Source organism: Plectrocnemia conspersa, unplaced genomic scaffold, assembly GCF_051122295.1.
Source record: "Plectrocnemia conspersa isolate PC_06_02 unplaced genomic scaffold, ASM5112229v1 ptg000013l, whole genome shotgun sequence".
Lineage (NCBI taxonomy): Eukaryota > Metazoa > Arthropoda > Insecta > Trichoptera > Polycentropodidae > Plectrocnemia > Plectrocnemia conspersa.
The window spans coordinates 6,320,116-6,348,041 of record NW_028277177.1 but is presented as its reverse complement, the minus strand read 5'-3'; the positions used below and the strand labels follow the sequence as shown (position 1 = coordinate 6,348,041).

General features: G+C 30.2%; 2 protein-coding genes across 4 annotated transcripts in view; one reads left to right on the top strand and one right to left on the bottom strand.

Annotated features, from left to right (window-relative positions):
* The window catches only part of LOC148227141 (uncharacterized), a 47,958-nt gene extending 23,697 nt beyond the window's left edge, over nt 1-24,261 (bottom strand). The window contains exons 1-2 of one of the 3 annotated variants that reach the window (XM_088201252.1): nt 24,116-24,261; nt 22,333-22,799 (exon numbers count right to left, since the gene is read on the bottom strand). In XM_088201252.1, coding sequence (XP_088057378.1) covers nt 22,333-22,415 — 83 coding nt within the window. In that variant the 5' untranslated portion in view covers nt 22,416-22,799; nt 24,116-24,261. Of the gene's footprint in view, nt 1-10,623; nt 10,867-15,633; nt 15,971-22,332; nt 22,800-24,115 lie in introns of those variants that run through there. The other 2 variants (XM_088201251.1, XM_088201253.1) reach the window with 2 other exon arrangements.
* Nucleotides 24,262-26,669: 2,408 nt separating this feature from the next.
* On the top strand, nt 26,670-27,481 carry LOC148227140 (HIG1 domain family member 2A, mitochondrial). Its single transcript, XM_088201762.1, has 2 exons — nt 26,670-26,853; nt 27,176-27,481. Exons 1-2 carry the CDS (start codon nt 26,718-26,720, stop codon nt 27,334-27,336), a joined length of 297 nt encoding a protein of 98 aa, XP_088057888.1. The 5' UTR covers nt 26,670-26,717; the 3' UTR covers nt 27,337-27,481.
* The last annotated feature ends 445 nt before the right edge of the window (nt 27,482-27,926 follow it).

Genomic DNA, 27,926 nt, shown 5'->3' with positions numbered 1-27,926 from the left:
GTTTGGTAAAATGTTAAAGGTTTTAAATGCATTATATGTTACAGAATTTGTGGCAAACATCACAAAAAATGCTTGAGGGATATGTTAACTATCAGCTGATCTGTATTCTGAATTTCAATTTAGTATTTATAATCGTTTTTCTCTGTAGGGTTTTTAAATTTATTTGTACATCCTCAAACGCAAGACATAAATGTTAGATGATTCTAGTCTTATATAGTAATATATAATATTTTGAAATCTTTATACAAATTTCGACATTGTTAATTTTTTTTAATACATAATCAATGAGTATAAAAATTTAATTTTGTATCTAAAAGTAGACCTAAGTATTTTAAAAGTAACAAGTTTCCCAATTTACCATTTAGGGCATTATGACGTCAACAACGATTGTCGTTGCTTTTTCTATTATCGCGAACAACGATACATCATTTACATACAGTTTAGCAGCCAAAGCTATTCTAACCCTTTTATTGCCAGAGGCCCCTCCATGCATATGCGAAAAGTGTAATTATCAGATTTAATCTAATGATAATGATACAACTGTTTAATTTTCGTCAAACAATATAGCCTGCCTATTTTATTTTATTCAAGTTTATTTAAGAAATATACATAGGTACAATAGCATACAGACACATTAAATGCACAATACTGGTTCATAACCATTTCCATTGTTTATAATTGGTTAAGTTATAAAATAACATAAAAATAATAATAAATTATTCGTAAGTATACTAAATTTAAGAAAAAATACATAATACCTTTTACAAATAACCTGCCTAAAATCAATCCCGTTATCTAAGAGAAAAAAATACTAATAAATGAGATTTATTGGAGTGGCGTGAATAAAAGCAGGTAGCAAAATGCACCAAGATTGACCAATGTAGAGGGCATGTTATGAAAAACATAAGTGTGTGAGTTTTAATAGGCAAAAATATATTTTTTTTCTAATTTTGATAAAATATATTAAAAATAAATGGTTTGAAAATATTTTATGCAATTTAGAATTTTTGTATTATTTTATATAACATTTTTAAAATAATAAAAAAATATTGTAGTATTCTAAATTGCATTAAGTTTATTTATTTCGTTCTAACAATCCACATAGGTCACAATAAAAGCACATATTAAAATATTTTAAAAATAAGAATTGCAAAAATATTATTATTGTATTTATATACACATGTTATATTTAATTGAAGAAAAAAAACAGGCGAATCTAACAGAGCCAACATCAAAAATGTGATTTAATCTAAGTAAATGAGAGCTTTTAAGAAATAGCTTAAATAAAATCTACCTTTTGGGTGACGGGCGGCATTTAAACACAGATTAGGCCGCTGTAGAATTATTAAGTTATTGAACATTATGAATGAAAACGGCGGATAAGGCGCCGCAGGTCGTCGTACCCTCGCGTGATCGTGAGAAGAAAAGTGTGGCTCTTGTCGCCGCCAAGTCAGTGTTGCCAGTGGCGCCTAATTTGTGGCAAAATAAATTAGCCCCCGCATATCATTGAATTTCTCATTTTAAATAAACATTTATGTAAATAAACTGACGCAGCTTTTTAAGGTTTTGTGAAAAAATCATAAATTTTTTACAGTATACAACAATATATAATTTTAAGTTAGCTACCACAAAATTCATATTACTTATTTCTGAAATTACGACATAACCATCCACTTATCTGATTTAAATTAAAAAAAATGTCTTTGACAAAACATTTCTTGATACTTTTGTATACCGCATAAAGGCTTTGAATATTTTGTCACCTTGTGAATTCTACGTAATATTTAGCACTCAAGACTATTATTTTCTAGCACTTAGCAACGACCGCCTTAGTAACTAAAATTTGCACAACAACACAAGAAACGAGTTTTACCACGACCATAAATTACATAATAGAAACATGTATTTCAATTACAAAATTTTTAATTACTTTTCAAAGAAGCATCAATTCCTAAACGTGATTTTTTTCTCAGCGGTCACGTTGAAGGTAAAACACCTACGTGACAAAAGACGTTTTAAGCGGTATTTTTATGGCTATAAATTAGCACAAGTCACGGTTGATCGAACGAGTGCTGAGCAAACTTGAGATTGGGATAATCAACGTGACAAAATGTCTTACTTAAACCATATACGTAAGTTTAAGTCGAGATAATGCATTTGAATAATGAAGAGTTTATTGAGGTTTATCATTGACACGATGATAATACACCAATACTGTTTATTTATTTCGAATATTTCATCACGCCTTTTGTTCGATAAGGAACCAAACAATGGACAAAAAATATACCATAATTGGTCCATAAATATATTGGCCCCCTCAAGATAAGGTCATGGGGTTCAAGTCTCTTGGGGGTCTTGACATTAGATAACACCGACGAACGACAGAGTGAGCAATTTCCAATTTGTATTGCAAATTATAATTTATTCTAATTAGACATGTAAAAATACTTCAATATCAGGTATCACGCTGACAATGTATGTTACTATAAACATTAGCAAATTGGAAAATGATGATGAAATATAAATGAGATGTTTACAAACTATTTACCTTCACATTTCAATGATTGTTTTACGAGTTATAATTAAAGGTAAACTGATAAAAAAAATATTAAATCATTTTATTTGATTATCATACATTTTTATATGTACAATACAATTTGCATATATGCAATTGTCACACTAAAAAGCAAATTTTCTAGCTATATGTAAACTAGTGCATTCAAGTAAACAATGACTAACTAATTATCGAGCTAATGTGCAGTTTAAAAAGTTTCTAATTTTACATTAAAATGTAACTAATATTACCATCGGTTCACTTCTCGATATAAATAGATTACATATTTACTCTGAAGCTAAATTTAAAACTGTATTTGCCTTTCGTTCATAATAATATATTTAGCACAATTATGCGAAAACGCAAACACATCGTAATAAAAACAAATATGTATGTAAAGTGACCCTTGAAGATTAACAAAAAAAAAACATTTTTCGAATGTAGAAATTCAAAAAGTGACGCAACGAATTAATCACTTAAATTTGACGTCAATGTGGGTCAAAGTTAACAGCACGAATATTTTCTCTAAATTGTAGATATATAAGAACAAATCAAAATTTTTACATAAGATCCTATAGAATATATTATCTATATATATATTAGTCCTCTCGAATTCCAATATGTATATGTAACTATTATTGTAAAATAATGATTAAATATTTTTATCACTATAAAATGTGTCAATTTAAACTGCAAATAGTGATTTAAAGCTGGAGCGCTACTAAAGTTCCGAGACCCATTTATGTCAAGGAAAATAAGTTACATTCGACGACCTAATAACCCCATGTGGTAATTATTACATGAAACATTTTATCTCTGAGAAATTGTAACATATTTCCTATTGCGTCAGCACAATAACAACAGCGAACAATACGAACTTTATTATCACAGCTGTCGAAAATTTAAAAAAATCATATTTTACAACATAATATAGAATGTAAACTACGATGTCCTTTTATACGAAAAGGAAATCTAATAACTTGATTTTATATATTTTTAATATAGTTTATTAGCTTTAAATATATTATTTTATAATCTGGTTCCAACTCCTCGTAGCTATCGGCGAAAACATCATTGTATTTGGAAAGCTAGATTTGTTTAATGCAAAGCAAAAGCTGCAAAGCTTGCTGACCAATCACAATCCACCCAATCATTGCACTAGCTTCTTAGCTGAACGAAATATGTATACGCCTTTAGAAAGTGACATTTGCTTGATGGACATCTCCGAGATCGAGTTGTACAACGGTAATATTGTGGCCTTACGGTGCTTTTTGTCTTCTGGTGATATATTGTTTCCCGTGACCATTTCTCAACAAAGAAATATTACGTCAAGGCACCGGAGAATCCTGGCGTGTTATTTATGTGATCCTTTTTTCAAGTCTTAACGAGGGCTTTTGTGTGGTCCCATTATTTACATTACTGTTTTCGACAGTGGTCTACTGTCGATCGACCACTTCCACAATTTTTTTTTTTTTTTGAAAGAGCAAAACCAAGATTTGAACAAATAACCTTATAAACAGTCATAATGTGAACTAGGATACTCGTCGGAACAAGACTGTTTAAAAAAGATAAGAAAACATGATCAACTTTTCTGGGAAAAAAAATCGTTTACCAAGCGTTTTTGGGTACTTGAATGAAAATTCCTTCCTTTCGCCAGACGCCAGGGATTAAAACAGTTTCAAGTTACGCCAGACAGTTGATCTTGGGTCGTCAAGCATAGCAAAAAGAACATTGTACTTAATTTTTCTTCACCTACCGCCATGTTTTTTTTAAGCCCTTGACTTGTCGGACCACCATTCGCCAAGCTCTCGTCCTTTTCGGCCGCCACCAATGAAGACACCTCCTTAATAAATACATTCTACAGAGAAAACCTCCAACGGCACCCTCCCACGAGACTGCAACCTTTCGAACTGCCTCCAAGGAGTGAGGCCCAGCCAACAGCCCAGTCCAGCGACATATATATATATTAATGTTTTTTCATATTGCAATGTAAATTTGGCAACACAAGATCTAGATCTATTTATATTTGATTTTTGCGGTTTGCATTGATGTTTTTTTTTCGTGATATTAATATTTTTATTATTATTATTTATATAAAATTAAACCAACTTTATGAGACAGGGGAGAAGGCAATATTTATTGTTCCGCCAATGGTTCAGTCTCTAAACTTTTCTGTATGAGTACCGCGAATTGACAGTAAAAACCTATGCAATTCTCATCATAATGTGACGTATTGTGCACATGACAAGCGCGTCACAACCAAACAAATCGTTTAATGGCTACCGAACCGAAATCGGTTGTAAATATTTTCGCAAAAAAAAAAGAAATGCTATACGTGCTTTTTAGCACGAATTTGGCAATATTTATTAAGACGATATGATAATATAATAAAAATATATATAATATTTTTTAGATATCAGAGACGTAAATATTGTTTTAAAAAGTCACACCATCATGAATTAATAACAAATTACAACAACGTGACGCTATGAAAATTATGTTTGACGATTATTTAAGTAATGTTTATTTACTGTGTTCATCAGCCCCAAGCAAATATGTGTCATCAGCAGAGCGTTAATAATTTAACATAAATACTTCTGATCAATATAAACATGTAAATGAGCATGGAAAATATTTTGTAAAAATCAATTAGTGTCATGAGCAAAACATTATTTGTGGCCGCATTGAAAAACAATAACTGATCGACCTAAATCATTCATTGTGTAACTACTAAATTATCTGTAAGGATATATTTGTATAACCTAATAAAATATTACGAAACCGGCATTATTAAATAAAAGTAGTCTGTTAAGCCCATTAATCAGATTTTACACAAAGGGAAGTATCTCACCTTTATATATGACAACACATTAAATCTGAATTAAATCCAACGAAAGCCAAACAACACGCAACCATCAAGGTTAATTAAGTTATCAATTTGTTCAAGTTCATGACTACATGTTTATATCCTCTGATAACTGATTTAGATATTTAATAAATTAAATCCACTGAGTACTAGGTCATAACTAGTTTATGCCGCTGTCTTTCGATAAAAACCAGACAAAGTGTCTAGACAAAACAATTTTCGTCAATTGCGAAACGGTACTCAGGTGATCAGAATGTCGATTTCTAGTAATACTAACGTCACTTTTTAGTACTATTCAAACGATTCAAATGTCCTTTAACAAAACTAACGTCCCAATTAGGATAACTAGAATCTAGGTCGAGAGTGAATGAAACTGATGCAACTAGATAAGCTGTTGCTAGATAGCAAACGGTTGCGACAGAGCTTAGAAGGTGTATAAATCCAAGTTTTATCTGAGGGCAAGTTCATTTAAATGCCTTTGATTAAACATGATAGTAGATTGTTGTTTTTAAATAATAATAAAATGGGGTTCATCATGTATAAACATATTAGGAATAATTAGAAGTGTTCGATGCACTTTACTCTCACATAAATATTGATGTACGAAAAGATAACATAACTGACCTGTGTTTTCAAAATATAACACCATGTGCATATTTGCATACGATGCGCTTGTGAACAAATATTTGACGTCAATGTCAACACCTAAATTAGGACTGCAGCATGCAATTACTGAAATATTATTGTTAAATCACACATAATGTTTTATCTGAGATTATTACAATCAACCGTTATATCCTCTCACAAATCATAACAAGTATGATTTACTTTGACTACGATGGTACAGAATTGAAATTTATAATTCACTGACTTGATGTTCTTACACCAACCATTCCTCAAATTTCATCTGATATAAATACATTTCCTCGTTATGCATTTGCAACGACATTTAATCATAGAGGCAATTCTTTAAAAAATATATTTAGATCTGCTAAAAGCTGATTTCTATCACGGGTATCTAAATGTTAGACTCTTGGGTCTTTCATCAAAAATACTATAGCAATTATGCACGTTGCAATTATTACAACAGGTAATAAGAATTGTGTAGCCAATCTTAAAGAATACGACGAAACGTCTATATAGACATCGCGTTTGTTTACATAACATAGGGTAAACCGGCATATAATTAACCTAATAATCAGTGTGATATACAATAATATAATATATTACAAGCCTAGACGGTTACATTAATATATATGCAGTTTAGTAGATTAGCCTCTAAATTAGTTAGTTATAAGTAAAACGCTTTAGGTCAAAAAATAAGTTTTTCGACCAACAAGCGCGCAGTCGGAATCGGCACTAATTATTTCAGACCGCCTAATAAATGTTTAAGCGACGCTTTTGAATTAATTTCGCTGCATTCGAAAGCCGGCCTAGTATATACTAAATATATTTATTATAATGTATATAATTCTTGCACACTGTTATGTCAGAGTGACAATATGCTCGAAATGAATTCATCGAAGGGCACTCATACTAAGCGTACTAAAATTGAACGATCCCAAAATCTCTCCCAGTCCGACAAAGTGAATAAAAACGGATACATAGCGCCTAAATTTACACTACTATTCAGATACATCAATAATTTCCAACTTGGGCACATCTGAACTAAAAACCAAGTGGAGGCGATGTCGACTATTATAAACGATGAAGACAAAGTAAGCAACCGCTTCCCTTTTCACGTCTACCCCGGTCATTAATTAGTTTTAAGCTAACAATTATTTAATAACTACTAATGCAAATACTTCCATCATACCATTATCTCACAAAAATAAAACAACCTTAGTGAATAATTACCTCAAAATGATATTTAAACGATCGCGGAAGAGAACAGTGTGTCTTATTTTCACGACACAGGGAACACTTGTTAGACTAATGACTTTTGATTGCAAAATTACGAATTAAGACAAGCAAACTTTAATATTTTATTATGAAAAATGATGACCATGTCTGCAAATCAATTCGAAGGTACTCGAACTCACGAGTTTCCTCTTCGTTTTTAGACTCGCCTAACATGTTATATTGAGCTTTAAATTGAAGCACGTGATGAAGTGATTATACTGCGAATCTGGGTAACCCATTTAGCTGTCACTTTCTTAGCCAGACCGAACCTAATCGTTCAAAACAGCTTAACTAATCGATGACATTGAGTATAAAACATAAAGGTTGGGTTATTCTTAGAAGGCTTCTCGACTCACGTTAAATACGCACGTGATACCAGGAAAGAAAGTAATACCATATTATGTTTTTGGTTAAAGAGTTGCGTATGGTAGCCGTGTCCTTTGTCGGTCAATGTCACTTTAAGTGCGATCACGAAGGTGAACAATGACCAGTATCAATTAGCGGATGTCATTCTGCAGTATGCAAGGCCACTTCCTATCGTTCACGTGAAATATTAAGTCAAATTAATCTACGTAGGAGTTTATATTGCTCATGGTTGTACTTACTATATTATAGCATATTTCGCAATTGATAATAATAATTGTCTTTGAGGTCGTAAAAAGTGCAAACGCGGTAATACATCCAAGGTGAATATTCTCGTGAAGTTGGTTTACGACATCAAAATTTTATATGAAATATCCGTAACTGGAGTCGTTCCAAGAACCGTTTCGATTGAGGAAAAGTCTTTATAATTATTCTTTCATACGTAAAATTCAATTGAAGCTAGTTTTTTAAACAATTCATTAATTTTAACAAAGCGCAGTAATTAGTCAGAGTTGACTAGCTGCCTCTTAATAAATTGCAATTGCAATTTATATTTTAGAAAATTTCACGCTTCATGAGCAAATTGATTTCGTTAAGATACCCAAAAAAATTTGGTGCATGTCCTTGGGTATTTTTTAGGTTAAGCATCATTACATTTTAGTGAAATTTAAGTATTATATGTACGGGAAAAATTCAAATTTTTATCGTGAGAAAATATCAAAAAATTCATATATGTATATGCGATTAAAAGTAAAAGTCAAATGTATGCCGCGAGGCTAAAAAGTTTGTCGACCCCTACTAGTGTAGAATTTAGTAACAAGGTTAAAACAGAGTTAATTTTTTTTGTTTAGAAATCACTCCACTGAGTTAATTTGTGACAGGATTTTCATTTATTTTATCAATATTTTTTATTTATATAATACACTTATCCCTCGTTTTACGAGGTTAAAAAACATATTTTTTTAAATACTCCAAATCTTACATATTTGGTTTCACGACAATGTATTTATACTGGCTTGCTTCCACTTGACCTACATCTGGAGCCTCTCCCACTGCCCATGCAGTGTGCCCTGAGTTGCCTTTCGAAGTGTCACTGAAGTATTTTCTAGTTTACTTTATTAATTAAAAAAAGTAAACGTTAATCAAATTCGATCGTTTTATTACAAATGTCGAACTATTTTTCGATTTATGCGATATTTTCTAAAACGTTTCTACCGCGTAAAAAAATAAACGGAAAGCAAACTCAAGACACAATCAATACTAAAGTATTAAAATTAAACCTAACCGATAAAACTGTAGCTATTTCCAAAATTACGGCTGAATCATGGTGTAAAGTACTGTTATGAAAACGACATATATCGTAAAAAATATCAGATGATATGTATTTTATTGGTCGGGACCACCCATAACCGTTGTGTCAAAGTTAGTTGATATAAGGACTGTGTGACGTACGTCATTTAAAAAAGTATTATTTTAAAAAATAATGCAATATCATGTTTTTATATTTAAAATATTAATTTAAAAAAAAAATTAAAACAAATACTCTTTCCACTAAAAAATCTTTCATTATTTTTAGTTCTATTAATTGTATACCATAAAAAAATGTTTATTTTAATACAACTCTTAAAGTTGGAGCTGGTAAATTTTGAAGCGACTCCACGGCCCTGGTTGTTAGATGTAAAGAGTGGTATAAACTGATACATTTGTGTCTGACGAACAGACAAAAAAATGCACGGATATCTTTTAATAATGGCGATACAATTTCATAAAAATCGTTGGACCCCACTTTAACAATAAAAACAAAATTGATGACAAGCAAACTGTACAATTGTAGCGATATTTTTATGAAGGGAATATCTGACAACCTCAAACGTTTTTATTATATTTCTTCAATAAAATAAGATTCAATGTATATACGTACATATATGCAATATCTAATTATATATTTTCTCTCCTGAAGTATTTTTTGATAACATAAAAAGAACCCACAGAGTACGTATTAACTACAGTTTAACACATTCGAACTACCTACATAAAAGTATCTATACAAAAGTATTTGATATTATTCTAGCTGGGTTTTGCTTTTTAAAAAAATGTGCTTAAAGCTCAATCTAATGAATTAATTTTTGACGAAAATGTGAATTAACATTAACAGGTAAAAACTTAAAACAAAATCGAATGTCATATTTTTTGTCAGTCAATGATGCATTAAAGCGTTAATTTACATTGAAAAATATATTTTTATTCATACTAAAAAATGACCGCAAAATTAAATTGCGCATAGATTCTTCTCATTCATTTTCGAATCAAATATACGTTTAAATTTCACCTGCGAGAGTTTGTAAGCAAAATTGGAGCACCGAATCGTGGCTATCTGACACACATTCACACACGTGAATGAAAACTATTTATAAACCGACTGATTCATACATTATATATGCAAAAAAATCACACAATAGTAACACCGCTAAAATTAGCAACGCGTCTTATCGACAATTCAAATGCAAATTCTTCATAGGAAGTTGAAAAGCTTTGAACAACGCGACTGACGTCTGAAACATTTAAGATGTTTTCTAATTAATAACAAAAAACCCGTGACTTCGACTCATTCACTTTTTTTGGGAGAATTCTGGAAATTTACCAAACATTTGAAAGCCGCCACTAGCTGGTCTAAAATAGAACAACATATTCAATATCTGCTCTATTATACATTTTCAATTTTGAGACAATCCTCTGGCAGAGTTGAACACAATAAGCTGACGCCTTGGTAACGACACTTGGCAGCCAGCGAAACCATAAAAAGCTCCATAAAACAAAGCTTTTATATCCGCTGATACATTTTAAGCACAACCACTTCTCATACATACTATACAGTATACACTAAACTAGAAAGACACTGAAACACTTCACTAAAACACTCACAGGTCCGCATACTCACACAAAAACTCTCCTGATCCGATCGAACACCCTCATTATGGACTATTATAGACTGATGGATAGACCGATCGATCCGATGCTTAGCACTAAAATTAACAACTGGCCAAACTGTGCCGATGCACTGTGACCGTTGTGCAAACCCAGCAGCGACAGGGTGTTCCTCGTGTGTCTGATTTATTAATAAATCGCTTTCTCGCAGCGTTAGCAACGCGCGCCCGCTCTCTTTGTGCTTTCGAACAGCAGTGACTATAAATACGAATAAAACGACCGCTATATATATAAACTCGCGAAAACGCATTTTATTATAAAAAAATCGAATATGTAGATTAAGCGGTGTAAATATCAAAAAACGAGAAAAAATGGATGAAAGCAAGCGGCACGAGGGCAATAGGAGCGATAAGCTTGAGACAATATGGAATTAACTTGATTTTTACGATTTAATAAAGATAACCGCGAAATTTACGATTCAATTACATGTTTGAAGATGGATTAACATTTTCCACATATTCAACATAAGCTAGTGTAATTATAATTTCGCTAAAAACTATTCGTCGTATTTTTACCTAAAATTTAACATCTAGAAATAATATCAGGCATGGATTTTTTTTAATCAGTGAAAAAAAATAATATAAAATCAAAACACATCAAATATTGTTCAATTTATAGTGTGCCTGGTATATCGGAATTAGTGTAAATTATAATTATAATTATTTTCCATTGTCTCAGATTAATTCCTTTAACTTCAACTCAAACAGAATATTACATACGTACAAGCAAAAATGATAATAAAATTCATATACTTCATCACTTATTTATATTAAGTTAGACATACTCTCCAATACGATCAGCTAATGCGTGACATGTTATATCACTTCAACAGTACCACTTCCACGTCCCGCAGACCAGTCGCAAACCGATCATCGTAGTCAAATACTACGTAAATAATTTGGCAGAGAAGCTTATTGAACTGACACATAAATTTGACTTTGAGTCAAAAAAATTTTGGAATTCAATAAACATCGCTATAAATTGCTAACTTCACTGCTATATGTTGTGCGGCTTCTACCCTTCAACTAGCGACACATACACATATTACAATATAATATATAACAATATTTTCGTTTAATAAAATATAAATACTACTATTTAAGAAGTTGTAGATAATTTAAATAATGAATTATGTATAATAGAAATATGTTTAAAATAAATGAGAATTAAAACAACTGCATGTTTATTAATATTAATATAAAAATAATTATAGATTACTCTATTATAAAAATAATTGATAATATACAATATTTAGAAATAGATAAAAAAATTAATTTTAAAAATTAAAAAAAAAATTACAAAGGTGTGAATATGTATAATATAATTCCTAGGACAATCCGCAAAAATAAAAAATATTGCGAGTTTCTTTAATGGAATAAAGAAACACCGTTATGTTTTGTATGTATGTTTAGATTAAATTTGTTTAGTGTATAAACAAATAGCTACATTAGCTAAATAAATTATTCAAAAAAATATAATAAATATTGAATATTGAAACTACTCTTTGTTTTAAAAGGATGCGTTCTGTACAATACATTCTACACTTCGCACATTACTATCGTTTTTCAACGCTTTGATTACCAATCGCCAAAGGGGCTATCTGGTACGTTTCTCCAATTGACTCACAAACATTCACATATGCGATTCAACAGTGCTGTCTCGAACCAGCATTATAAAAGATGTGACACTTTATCACGTTGACGCCACGGAGTCACAGTAGCAGAAACGTACCAAAAGACTGCATCTACACGACAGCGTATCTTTCAAAGAGCATCACGAGAACACATAATAACAATACAACTCGTCACGAATACTCCCTGACTTTACTCCACCGCTGATAGTGGCATCTACATTTCTCTATGTATGTAGTAATTTATATATGTTTATAAAACAAAATTGTTACCAGTTTTTTCGGCATCTATTTAGTTACAAAGTCAGCCTTAAAACCTGATCCTGCGCCATTAGTCTCAATTTAGAGGTCACCATAACGACCACTTGAAAAACGAAAAGAGAAATTTCCCACAATGCACAATTATCACAGCTATTATAAGTTAAAAATCACACATCACACAACTGTGTAAGAGAAGACGCGCGCCAGAGACAATACGTTCGACCCTGTGTCTATTACTATTGTTCATAGATTTAGATTATTTTGTATTTGCAACTTACACGGAAATGTTTCAGTTACAATTAGCATTATAAAACCATTTTAACCTCATATATGTAACATATGTATATATTGAGATTTAAAATAATGTGAAATTAAATAAAAATAAATTATAGAAGTGCTTAGCGATCTCGCTGAACATATTTCTACAAACACCGTACCATATTATTATTTTAATAAAATGAATAAAATTAGTATTACATTTTAATGTAGCAGGTTGTCGTAGTATTAAGTATCTAGATCAAGTATCTTAACAATTTATTGATATTTTAACTAATTAATACAATTATTAAATTCGTCAATGATCAGAAGTAAATCTATGATTAGTATCGACACAAAACACGGCATGTTGAGTATAATGTTTACATCGATATTTAATCTGCATACTGGTTATCTACTAAGTAACTAGCATTCACATAATTCACTGTTCTGAAATGCGCAATAATCGTATTTATCAAAATTAGATACTGCGCATTTTTATGTATTCTAACAAAGGAATTGCGTAGAATTTATAAATGGTCTAATTGGCCACATATTTAGAAGCTATCTATAGAAGTATAAGGCATATAATTGAATGTACAGGAGACATAGAAATAGCTTTTAAAGTAATTAATAATGTGGATTTTATCATAGCTAATAAATTTAGAGTAGAAAAGAAGAAAAAATTGATTAAATTAAGTAAACTGTTAAATTCTTTAACTACGTTCGTACTTTCGGAAAGAGGTAGTGGCGTTTCAAGAGTGACCGAATCAGAGGGATAATATGCATTTGCACATAGCAACTCCAATATGATATCATCGATAAACTTATCTAACCAAACTACCGCAAATCGCTTAAAACAGATAATTTCTCAGAACTCAAACTTAAACACTCATTTCCTCTTGGCTGCGCAGCAATAACCGTTCTTTAAAAATGTTTATAAACACCGACTCGTTTAGCAAACAGCGATCCGGAGCACCCACATACGCAGATATATTTGCAAAACGGATAAGGAATCGCAAAAAATGTTACGAAAAATATTTGATCAGCTTCGAGGTTAACGCGCTTCGCGATCACCCTGTAGATGGCAAGGAGTGTGTTCAGAACAACGGCCGTTAGATATGCGAGTTTATTATCCGAATGTCATATGGAACACGTTCACCCCGCTTAAGGTCAAGAAAGGAGGTGTGTCTTTATTTTTATTTGTAGTGGATTAAGTTCACTGAAATACATGAAATAAAAAAAACAACATACGGATAAAATTTGGTATATGAACTTATTACTGACAATATAATACAATGTAACAGGGTTTCGAATCGGAACTGAACCGAAAATCGAAAAAACCGTTATTTTTGTCGGAACGAAAACCAGAGCTGAACCGAAAAAATGTCGGTTTATTTCAGATCGGTCTATGTTCAAATACGTAGTCACAAAAAATGGAAGCTGTGCAACATTTTAAATATATTTAAAACAAATTATAATTTTTAGAAAAAATAATTTCAATCACAAATGAACAAGCACAATCATCTAGTGAAACATCTGATGAAAAGGTAGATGATTTAGAAGAGAGAGGAGCATCCAAGTTTTCATAAGATGTAGAAATGTCTAGGGTTAGAATCTGGAATTGTTGATAAAAATATTTTTTTCAAAGCAGTATTCATCAAAATAGTTTTAAGCCAGGAATTTTGGCATATAAAGTTAATTTGTAATTTCATAAAGCAAATGCAAAAATCTTGCGAAAAAAATAACTTTAAACTTGAAAGTTGGTCTTCAACATATTTGTACTCATTAATAAATGGTTTCGCGAAAATTTAGCACCAAGGTATTGTTACTGGTATACAAGTTAATGTCGAATATACTGATTTTGAAAAAGCCTTCGACATGTGTTTTTAAAATAAATTGTCGGAGCTTGGTTGTTAAAGTGATCTTATTTGATTATTTGATATTTGAGCGACCGCAGATACTTCGTTACCTTTGGCGGCCCATTGTCAAAAAAACCAACAGAATATTCCTACGACCTTGGTGGGAATATTCTGTCTAGAGAAACTTTTACTAAAGATTTCTAAATAACTTTTGAGAACAAGTAGAAGTTATTTTCTCTAAGCAACGCCCAAATTACGTCTACGAATGTTTTTCCAAGATGTTTAGTTATGAGTAACGCGTTTTTATGACACTTTAGTAAGGTTTTACTTTGTTAATGGGCCAAAACTTCTACACCTTACGCACATACTGAGGGAGAGCTAAACTACATTTTTAGCAAATAGCCAACAAAGAAAAACTCTATGTTTTAAAAGAATATAAGATAAGAGAATCGTGTTGGTGTAAAATAACTATAGAACGGTTTTGTGTGCACTCTAATGTTACCATTTTTTTTTTAGGAACGGAAATCAACAGTCGACACACGATATTTCCGAAATACTTATAAATATCAGGCGACAGTTCTCTATATGGACCGATGATCTGAAAAACACCACCAGATCATTATTCTGGATGAGACTAAGAACAAAACAAGTAGCACATATTGGGTGAAACTTTAACAACCCAACAGTGAAGAATTTAGAGTAGATGATCTTATATAAACCGCTTGTTTTGTTAAGCAAAAACATTAAAAAAAGTTTATTCAAGTAAATTTCCGATTTAGTTCTATACTCTACATATTGACACAAAACTTCACTTTTGTTCTACTTGCCCCCAACTCACTTTCTATTACGCTGTTACAAATCTGATGCAACATCGCAATATTGTCACTTCACTTTCTTCGTCACAAGTGTTGCCAGTGCAACCATAACCTTATTACAATTTTACTCGGAGACTGACCTGATATTATTTAAGACGAAACCATCTGGAATCCGCCGAGACCTCGAGACGTGTAAAGTCTGACTGGGAGTCTGAGCAGTCACAAGACCAGAAGATCCAAAATAGAACGGCCGCATTACCGACGACGGGAGAAAAGGCGGAAAGGCCGCTTTACTACTCATGTAAGAATTGGTCTTCCGAATAAATCCGGAAGCATTTCCGCGCGATTCGATTGATGATCTGGCGCATGATTAGCATTTGGAGAGTGGCGTTGAGTAATTACTGTCTATTGATATAGTTACGCAAGCGACCCCCATTCGTGTTGATCTCTTGATAGATAAGAAGTAAAATGCATACTGACAATGTACAAATACTGACGTAAGATTTTATTTTTGGATGTGATTGAAGGTTAATGTAGTATTTGAATATGATAATACAACCAGTACATCGATTAATGCATTTTTAATTTCAACACTTGATTTAAATTTTAAGGAAAAAATATTTTTTTAGTTTTAAGGAAAAATCTTATTTTTATTGGAAATACCAGTGAAAGTCAATAGCTTCCTAATATTATATTAAGTAAATATTTAAAAAATGGAATACAATATACTAAATGTATAAGTGTATTAAACTAGATTAATACTTACACTTTTTAATTTTAAGAGATTCAAGAAAACGCCTAATCATCATTACAATCAAGGTAACTAACGATTAAAAATACATACTTGCGTGCAAGTGTTCTAATAAAAGTAACACAAAAAATAATTAAAAGCGCACATATAAATGCATCATACATATGGGGTGACAAGTGTGACATTTTGAAGGTGACTGCCAAAGACAAAGCACTATCTATACTAATAAAAAGTAATATTAATCATAAAAATGTATTATAAAATTATTCATTAAAATAAAACAGTAAACGTTACATCAAATTTAGAATACATACTTTCTAAAAGTGTCTTATAAAACTATTAGATTAAAGATTTGTTATGATCAGTGTAAATAAACGCAATTGTGTATCTAAGCAGACGGAATCATTAACAGTTACAAAGCAACTAAAAACCGTGAACAAAAGCGAGTGTCAGTGCATATCTCCGCCGAATAGGTGTCAAGCGCAGAATCCCCGGATTACACATTCCATAGAATGACAACATTGCCAATTTTTACCGATTTTGTATATACCATTATAAAGATGCACGCCAACGAGTTTAAAAGGATATGCATTAGAAAATAACAAAGAGACTGGTCCAGCACCAAATCGTCAAAATTAATTGTCAAATGACCCCAAGGACTGGAAGGAACGTTTGACTTTCTCCTATTTCCTCAAAGCCAGAACACAACACACAGTGAGAAACCTACTTCTGCTACTTCATTCAGTACTACCACTTTTGACTAGAGATCAGCATAACTTGCACCTAGCGGAGCTACGCCTAATCGACCAAGAGTAATAAAAACAGCCACTTTCCACTTAAACCGACCGTCTGACCAGATCACCGGATTTCAAATCAACCAGATTCAACCTGATCTTCGATACTTGAAGACTGTGTGACGAAGTACTACTTCAAAAATATACACGAATATACTATTTATTGTGATTTACATAAACATAAATAATGTATATAAAAAATTGTAATTATAAAAATAAAATCTTAAACCATCAGATTCCGCACAAAGAAAAACTGTTTGGACTGGATTTTTTTCTTTCCATACAAAAAAACACAAATAATTCTGAATATCAATATAACAAACACCCAGATCCATGCATAAACGCATTAAGTTCAACTATTTGAATGTTGAATAAACTTGCATTTTAATATTTGATGTATTATATATAGACGCTATATTTTAATGCGGCATTTTGAAGGTGACTTAAAGACAAAGCACAATGTTGAATTAATAAAAAAATATTTTTAAATTGGTTTTAAAGTTGGCTAAATTTTATTTATTTATTTATTATTTATTGTACATAGATGTCAACATATATTTAAGTAAAATTAAAAAAATATTAAAATTTTACATTATTTTACATACATGTGTATATAACATTAACATACTGTTACATTAAAAAACAACAATATTATTCTCTAACTTCATAATCGATTAAGGAGAGTATAAAAAGTTTGATATAACGAACTAATGCAGGTGAGGGGGTGTCTGTTAAAGCCGAAAGCCCGTTATATAAAAGTAGGTTTTCCGAATGTTTTTTAGTAAAAAAATGAACGGCACAATACAATGTCAATGAAGTTTTTATCATTGGATTGAAATATTATGTGATTTTAAACAATAATGAAGTTTTTTTTAAAAAGAACTTTATTTCATAGAAAAATTTTCTATTATATTAAAATAAATCAACATTGAAAATACACTTTATTTGTATGTAGATGTAAATTTAGAGGTATGACGTGATTATCATGCGCAGAACATTGTTTATAAGTGGTGACACTTGGATTTAAACATGTACATATAACATTAACAGGATGTTTTTAACAATTTTCACATTTAACTGGATATTTTGTCCGTTATATTCAGTCTGTTTTATCGAGGTTTTACTGTACTGCTCGAAAATATTGTTGTATTTTATCAAATTTAACAGTATGTTACTATATATACATACATAGATCTGCTATAAATATGAAATTTAAAAGAAATATTAATGAGTAAAAAATACAAAAATAATTAATAAACAATTTAAGTTAACCATATCATATTTTAATCCACTAACATTCGAGCGTTTTAATTACTATCTAGGTGTTTAATTGGCTATGTGAAAACAATATAAAATATCTAAAAATGCACTTGATTAAAAATCAATATGAACTATCAAATATAGATGACATCTAGTGATAAAAAAGTTAGCTAGAAGAAAATATATATCTGATTCCCAGATTTTTCATTGTGTTGTTATAATACTCACAAATAGATATTGGTTATAATAGAATAATAATAGATTCTACATAATTTTCCAGTAGAACACCAACCAAAAACACAAATGAAATCATAATATTCAGAGCATCCAAGAATTTGAGCAGCAACTAAACTTGTAATAGCCAAACAGACTTTCAGAATCCACCAGTTTTAGTCACAGTAACCAAAACTATTAATACTATTGTTCAAATTGTCTGAATAAGTTACACCACTCAGGATCAAAACCCAAAAGATTTACAATAATAATAATAAAATTGTATTATTCCAGTAATCAGTGTTCTTAGGTTTACAAATATTTTCACCTTCTGGATAGAAATAAACATAAATGATCTGATGTATATGTATGATTCTGACATTAAATAAAATTTTAATTTTTATAGCAATGTGTATTATCAGTTGATTACTGTTAATATATTATTAATTTCCTTGGATTTTTCAATAGGTACTATGCTAGTTATAACAACAACATGTTAAACAAATATTTGATAACCCCAGCAGAGATAAACCTTAATCTTGTTGCTTGGTAAATTATTAAATTATTTAACAATACACCGAGATTAAGATTGCGGTGACATTAGTTGATCTTTCTGTATTTTTTATTGTTTTTCAAAAAAACTTGTACATGTATATGCATATGACGTCTATAATCAACATAATTTTTTTTCGTTTTTATTGTTAATTTACATTTTAATTGAAGTTTGTAATGTAATATTAAACATTTTTAAACAGCCTTAGCAACTTTTTTTACAGAAACATATAGTTAAATTGATTTGATTTATGTTGCCATGCTGTAAGTGTAAGCGAACATATATAATATAAATGTATGGAAGGTGTGATCCTGTGATTGTGAGTGAATACAAAATTGTATAAGTTGTTATGCTATAAATCTCGTGATTAACCTTTTCTTGTTGAGCATTACTGGTTTCTTTGTTTGGTTCTTGTTATTTCAAATAGATTAATAAAAAAATTGCAATCAATAAATCAGAATGTGAATAATATATATGTATAAATGTATGAGCTTGTGGAAAAAACATGTTGCGAGGTGTGTCCTCTCACTAGCCAATCGGAGGCTCGTTCTGAGGTCAAAAATACGTCGATAAGAGAATGTGTTTGGTATGCCACACTTTCTATCTTCGGACGAGACAGTCAACATTTAAAAAACGGCACACGTCCAAAACGCGACGATTCAAAGAAAACAGTGAAATCAGTAATACATAACTAATAAAATGGAGAAATCAGTGAAGTTATTCTATGCTTGCATAACAAACAAGGTCACCGAGACCTCAGCCTTAAAAACGCTTGTATGTAATGAACACAAGAATGATAAACACGTGTTTTTATGTGTTGCAATCTTAAAAAACAAGTCAATCTACAATATTATCTAATACTTATAAATAAGAGGGATATTTATAGTTTAAAGAATTTTGTTGCTATATAATCGATAAGTTGTTTGCTAGATATACCTCTAAAAAATTTTAAAGTAATGAAAAGCAATTAATTCACTAAGAAAATCATGTTAACTTGATGAAAAATGGGTTCAAGACATATGAAAGGTGAAATAGGCGTTCAAGACGCAGTGCTCAACCAAACGTTGCAAGTATTGCTGCTATAGAAAACTAGTGATGGATAATAGTTATGGGACAATTTTTGAGATTGATAATGAGTTGTATATTAGTTCCGAAAAAATTCTAGTTTATTCTAGCTTGGGAGTAAATCAAGTGCCACGATTTTTAGGACCAGATCAATAAATTTTTAAACATTGTTTTGACTTACTCGCACTATAGATGGCACATAGCAATAATTTTAGCATCTTCAATCCCGAAACAAAAAGTCAATTAAAGGAAAAGTAGGAAATAGAAGTGTGGTAAACAATTACCATCCAGTCGCTTAAGTCACCATAATGTTATATGGGTAATAATTTAAAGACATTCCTTCACAACCAATTGACAAAATACAATTTGAACCGAAATTCTCAAGCCAAAATGGAAAAATGATCCCAGTATCAATAAGTCACAGACTATGCCACTATGAAATTAAGATCTTACACCTACAGGGAAGCCAAAATCGTAAAAACAATGATGAGATTGTGTCGTATTATCGACAAAAATTTACTATTTAAGGGGCTGGATTTCCATTACAAAATCAGTTTATTCACTGCTGAGGCAAAAGCAACCAACTTGTCCTTGGATTCGAGAGCTATGAGCTACTTCATGTATTACATTCAGAAAATACGAAGAACTACGACTGGTTAGCCTACGAGTTATTTATCTTCATGCAAACATCCAGTCTTGACCTTATGGATCACAAAGTTGCTCACATGGACCTAATAACAATCAACTATGGCCAATTCAGCGATTGGCAATTAATTCATACGTTAGGCATTTATAAACTTTCAGCAATAAAAACAAATACACGTTTTACACTACATTTTAAGCAGGGATGTCATTTAGGAGGAGGGAACCCTAATCTAATGATATTTTTAAAATAATTATAGTTTTAAAACTTTCATTAGGTAAAGTCCAAAATACAAACTATGTCAACTCATCTCTCAGGGGGAAATAAGCGGAAGAAGTAATACAAACAGATCTCGCATATTGCTCCATAGTCTGTCTGCACTTGGATATTACACTATGTTTTACAAATATGATAGCTATCCTTACCGATATTACTACGGACTTCTAATATGAAAGTATCAGTCAAAGTATATTCAAACTGAATTTTGGTTAATAGGGGGACGCAAAAACAATTATCACTTCTCAGAAGTTGAAAATTCACGTCAAAAGCAATAAAATCGCAATGGGCCCACTGCGACGGCGCCGACACGATTTTATTGCTTTTGACATGGATTTTTGACTTCTGAGAAGGAATAATTTATTTTTTATGCTCTCTAATTGGGCAAAATTTGGTTTAGATGTGCTTTATTCGATTCTCACTTATTAAAAATCGTAATATTATTACAAAAAGACTGGATATAAACACTAGATAGCTAGACGTTCCTACTGCGATGTCGACAGCACAATTTTATTGCTTTTGACGTGAATTTTTAACTTCTGAGAAGGGATAGTTGTTTTTTCGCACTCTCCTATTGGTCAAAATTCGGTTTAGATGCGCTTCATTCGATTCCCACTTATAAGTCGTAATATTATAAAAAGACTTAAATAACCAAACGTTTCCACTGCAATGGCACGATTTTATTGCTTTTGACACGAATTTTAAACTGCGACCCCCTTGAATTTAACCAGAAAGATGCATATCATTTAATGAAATATTATGAATCATAATAAAATGAAAATATTATAAAAACGACTACTGACTGGCCAACTTTTACCTCCCGCCATGGAAAAAGCAGAAATGACGTCCCTGCTTTTAAGTACTTTAATTTGGTTCATGGTATTTTAAAGAGAGAATTATTGTAGTGACTTTCAAAACGAGCTTTAATAAACGCTAATTACTATTCTGATCCGTTTAGTAGACTACTATGACAATTTTTATCAATAAAGCTACCAGGGAACCTGCACTTTCGACTCCAATAAGAGCATGAAAATACAAAACTACGTACTGACTAACATGTGAAGTCTTGTAAAATCTGCAATAAAAATTATTCCCAAATCCTTCTTATTCCCTTGATTTATAGGTATGAAAAGCTTTATTCTCCTTGGAAAGTCTTAATGTGGATTACATTGAAAAATGTAGTATTCATTATGAAGAAATATAAGTAAAGACAAATACATAATATAAACAAAAAAAAACATACACATTAGAAATAGTAGCAAAGTAAAGCGTAATTGTACTTACCCAGTCAGAGATTCGTTAGCTTTGTTCTTCATCCATTGAGGTATAGATACTCCAGATGATGGGATCCCTTCTGGTTCGGCCATTTTTTATTAGGTAGAGCTTGTTCAATGACAATTTGCCTCTATCCGAAGTAACGTACGAAATGTGCAAGATCCGTGCGACTTTTGTGCGAAATAAAAATATCAAAACGTTTCGAAACACTTGGCACGATTACAGCAGGAGACACCGGTAAATATAAATAAAATATTCCCGCGTTCGACGACGCTCGCACAGGCAAACAATGATTTCGGTGATTGAGTCGTGCGTTCTTAGATAAGCGTAGTTTCCAATTTAAGATTGATGTTGATTGTAGTCGATATTGATAAGGTGTTGTATTGCATGCGTTTGCAAAATAAAAATATTCTTCTAAACAGTGCAAGCGAATGACATCAGAATGAGTTACGTAGCTGCCCTACTATATAACTCATCTGTAAAAGAAAAACGAAAAGAAAGATGTAAAAGTCTGATAGTTACACAAGGAATGTTGAGTGACAAATGTTAAATTTATAAAAACAATATAAAAATACAGCAAGCAAATATAAGTATTATTAAGTTAAACATTTACAGTGCGTACACAATATTCCTATTATAATTTAATGAACAATTTAAAACAATACAAACAACATGAAGTTTAAGTCACTTATATGAGCGAACTCTAAAAATGCACAGTTTAATTTAATCGACAAGGTTATTAAAGTTTTTAGAATATAAAGGATTTTTGAATGGTTAGAGTGTAAGAAACTATTCATTTTATGCTAATTTTACCATTTTTTTTACTATTGATTATTTTTTTATATCTAATTGGCACAGTGTGCGATTTATTTCCCATTATTCACAATGATTAAATTTTATTACAATGATTTAATAATCTGATTTCAAATCTATTATTAGATTTTTCTTATGGCATGAAGGTTTTTTATGGTCGACGATTTTAAAAAATGACAAAATTTTAATGACGCAACAATTAATAATAAACTGACTTGAAAGAAAAGAAAATGTATATTTGTATGTATTTTAAAAAGTTGTAATAAAATTATAAAAAATTAATGCACTAAAAGTGTAAATATATACAAAAATTAATTTAAAAATAATATATATAAAACAGATAATATAATTCAACCATAAAGCAATAATATAATATTATCAACTGTAATAACATTGATTACATTATTATATAATATATTGTTTATTATTACATCATTACCTACGAAGGTTTGAATAAACGCCTCTATGGTCAAATATTTTGCATTTTAATTGTATACTAAATTATTTTCATAAGAAGCATAAAAATAATTAACACTTCTTGATAAATAAAGTAATTGTGATAAAAAGAGATAACCTTTTCATCATGTTCACCAAAAAACTATGAGTTATATGTAAGAAAAATAAGATTTTTTACTTCATGTAGTTAATTTTGATAATTCTGGTGTATAATTTCTTATATTCAAGTTAAATGATACACATTTAGTTAAACATAAACGCTTTATTTGTACAAGTGGCAATAATTACTGATCATAAATGTAGTTTTATATTTATAAAAAAAATTACTTAAAATCATAACCACAGCGTTAAAATTAAGCATACTGCTGATAATTTATAATTAATTATATATGTAATTGCGTTAGTATTCAAAAGAAAGCTGACTAGATTTCGGATTTTCGAAAAATCTAACCTAAAAGTTCATGCCCTCTAAATAATTGAATCTAGAAGAAAATTATAGAATACGTATTATATTGTAACGTACCTTTCCATATATGTATATTACGATATAAAATGACGTCAAAATTATATTTAGGAAGGTTTAAAGGTAACCAAAACGTCACTAAACGTAAAAAGCTGGCAGATGCGCGAACACAAGACTGACACCCAAGCGAGGAACTGTCAAATCGTGACCTTGTTTTGGCCTAAAAGCATTTTTGGCCACACATTTCTTATATTTCTTAAGTAAGAAAGCATAAATGCGATAATGCAGTATTTTTATAATAAAAAAATTCAATTCACAGTAAAAAAAACAAAGCTAATTCTTTTATTTTGATATCCCAAGTAAAGGTTCAGGCACTTCCCCCTTATCCATTCGCAATCTAACTAATTTGAAAATATGACTTTATTTTAATGTTTGTTTATTTGAACACACATGTTTTACAATCTTGATATACATATATGTATTAGCAACAAATTAAATGGTCAAAAATTAAATCAACTTTGGGTCATGATAAAAATCAAATCTTTGTCTGAATTTTAATAACAGCCTGCTCATAATTACATTATTTAAGAACAGAATAAATATCAAATGGTTAAAATAAAAGTAGCATACAGGCAGAATAAGAATATAGATTGATAATGTGAATTAAAAAAATAATATTACACTTATAAACATAAATAAATTATTAATTTTAGAAATATCTAATAAAATATCTCGCTTGTAGCAAAACTGTTAGACAGGTTAGGTCTGAGTGAGCGAGCGTAGGGCAAAACATTAAGCACCCCATTAATAATTATCAGTGAATCTTCAACGACTCTATGTATGTAATTACATATAAAACGCGGTAGTATTCAAAGTGACGATAGAAGCATAAACATCGTTGTACTGATATTTGCCAATGTTATGAGCCCAAAGAAAGAAGTTGGCCCTAAAACACCTTGATAATTAGCATCTGTCAACATAAAACTAAGCTTGAGGTTGAAAATATAATATAAATACTAGCTATTCTTTATAAATACCAATGAACTGTAATAAATACTGAACTAAATAAACACTGACAGAAAAATGATTATCTGTCAAAATAAGTCGTATAGAAAAAACCTAGACTTGCTCTTAAAATATGACTATGAGAATTAATTAACATTAATTGAAATTATTAATTAAGTTAAAACAGCGAAAAATTTATCAAATTAGGAGAAAAAATGAAATGAAAGAAAGAATTAAATATCGAATTGATTTCAAGAACATATAGAACAATTCCTTAATTAAGTGATAAAAAATGTGCTGAACTATTTATGACAAAACAAATTGGAAAATGGTTTACTAATTTGTTTGTAGTTCTTCATATCTTTTTGACCTCACTGATAATAACAGTGGTAAATCGAATTGCGGATTTCCATTAGCTAAGAGAGATTCATAGGACTGGCCATAGTTTCAGTAGAAAAATAGACGATTTACCAGCTACAAATTTGAAATCTTATTATAGACTTTGCTAAAATAAAAGCAAGGAACTTGCCATTGGATCAAGAGAAAACATTTATTACACAATTGAATTTAGAAGTGAGGAATTTAAAAATGAAATAACATATCATGAACAGTGTTTGGTGCGTTTTATTTAATAATGTTCAATACAAGTTATTTTATATCTAATTTATTAATTCTTCTAGTGTGGATGACAGAGGGAGAAAATAATAATAGTTAGAGAGAGTGTCCGCATTTTATAACACCAAAGGTTGCATGGTAAAAATAATTATTTTATTTGTATGTGTGTTATAATTATATTTAAATAATAATTATTTATGTTTTTAAGATTGTGGTGAAATGTCGTGTAATATAATGTTATGTGGTGAAATATCTGGGTTCGAACATTTTAGAGCTTTTATTTTATAATAATTATTATTACTTACTATAGTTTTAAATCACTATTTTTCACCCATTTTCACATGTGCACTGATTATTTATCATTGGAGTGCCGCGGAAAATATTTTTCACTGTAAGAGAAGGGTGTTATTTAGAAACTGAAAAAATGAATATTTTTTGCCTATTTTATTTATATTTAAAAAAATAAATGTGAAGCATGAATATAAAAATAATTATTTTTTCCTAGAAGTGCTTACCAACATAATATTTATATGTGTTTTATCAATAAATTTAATTAGTGGTGTAGCGTGAATGGAACGTCGTTTCAGTAGATTTTTGCACAATCGGAACGCGTTATGGTACGATTCATTAGAAAATAAGTTATTTTTTTGAGTCTAATTTATTGGTTTTCAATTACATAACCTAACTAAATAGTCTTCGGGTTCACATAAACCCTAATATCATTGATCACCCTAAAGAAAAATAGCGTTTCGTTACTGTTTTTAGCACTAAACCACTGAGTATAATTATTATACTAACTTAATACATACTTGCAAAATAAATCGTTAAGTTTATTGTTCGGTATTACCCCACACATTGTAAATATATAAACTAACAATACTTTATTTTATTTAGTTCATTATATATTATATTTTTTAGTGTCTTTTTTTAAAATTAATGAAAAAAATAGAATAAATATGTGTTAAATTGTAATGGACACTTTTTCTGCTGTTAAGGTCAATTTTACCTATTGCGTTTGACGTTTAATATCCATCCTTCCGAAATGGACAGTTCTAGAGAAATGGAACTACAGAAATTAGAATGGGTTCAATTAAAGGCTGAAATGGATTTAATAAGTGGGGAAACATTTCGTGATAAAATTGCGAGAAAAACAAAAGAAAATCCATTTGTGCCCATAGGTTAGTTTATAAATATAGATTTTTTTTATTGATAACTTTCATGTACTTGATAGATTGATGAATAACCTTTAAGTTTTGAACACAGTTAAATTGATATTTATTATGTATTAGTTGATAATTAATAAGTATGATTTTTGTTTAGGTCTAATACATTAATGTATACTAAATAATACTTTTGTTCTATTGCAATTTGACCTTAAAAACTCACTTTAGTGACAATTTCTCCATATGTTAATGTATTAAACTTTTATTTTTGTTAGTTTTTTAGAATTACGATTTTAAAATATATAAATTAATTTAATTTTTTTCTTAAACATTTCAGGATGTTTTGCTACCGCTGGAGTGCTGGGAATAGGATTGTATGCAATGAATACTGGAAATACGCAACTTTCCCAAAGAATGATGAGAACTCGCGTAGCATTCCAAGGATTTACATTTGCTACTTTGATCGTCGGAATACTTTATGGAATTAAAAGTGGATAGATGTAATATAAATTTTTATTTCTTAAGTTTAGTAATAGATTTAGTAAACCTACGTATGTTAATAAATAAAGTTTGTTTTGATATATATTTTTTCAAAATTATTTGCTATATATGACACAAGTTAATAAACGATTGTATTGCAAAATCTTATTTTATTGCTGCCCTGCTTAGGTATTTTATTATTATATTATGTAATAAATGATCAGAATTTTATTTTGAGTGTCTAGTGCTTGCCAAGATATATTTTTTTAAGTGTCACATGCGATTCGCAATATAAAATATAAATAGAATTTACCACGTCGTCATAATAATGTATTTTTTTATATTACTTTGGTTACAATTTTCATTATAATATATTACTATTTAAGTGATGAGTAAAATTATTTCTACAAAAGTATAATTATCTTGCCATTACTATTTTAGTCATATCTCATTGCCATTGAGCCGGACATTTACTTGTAAACTTGCAAAGGCTTCCTTATGAAAAATTGCATTAACAAAGAATTGAATTTGAAGAGTTTCAATATATTAAAACAAATTTAGTTGAAGATGATTTTCATTTATTTATTATGCAAATTTTAACCTTCAAA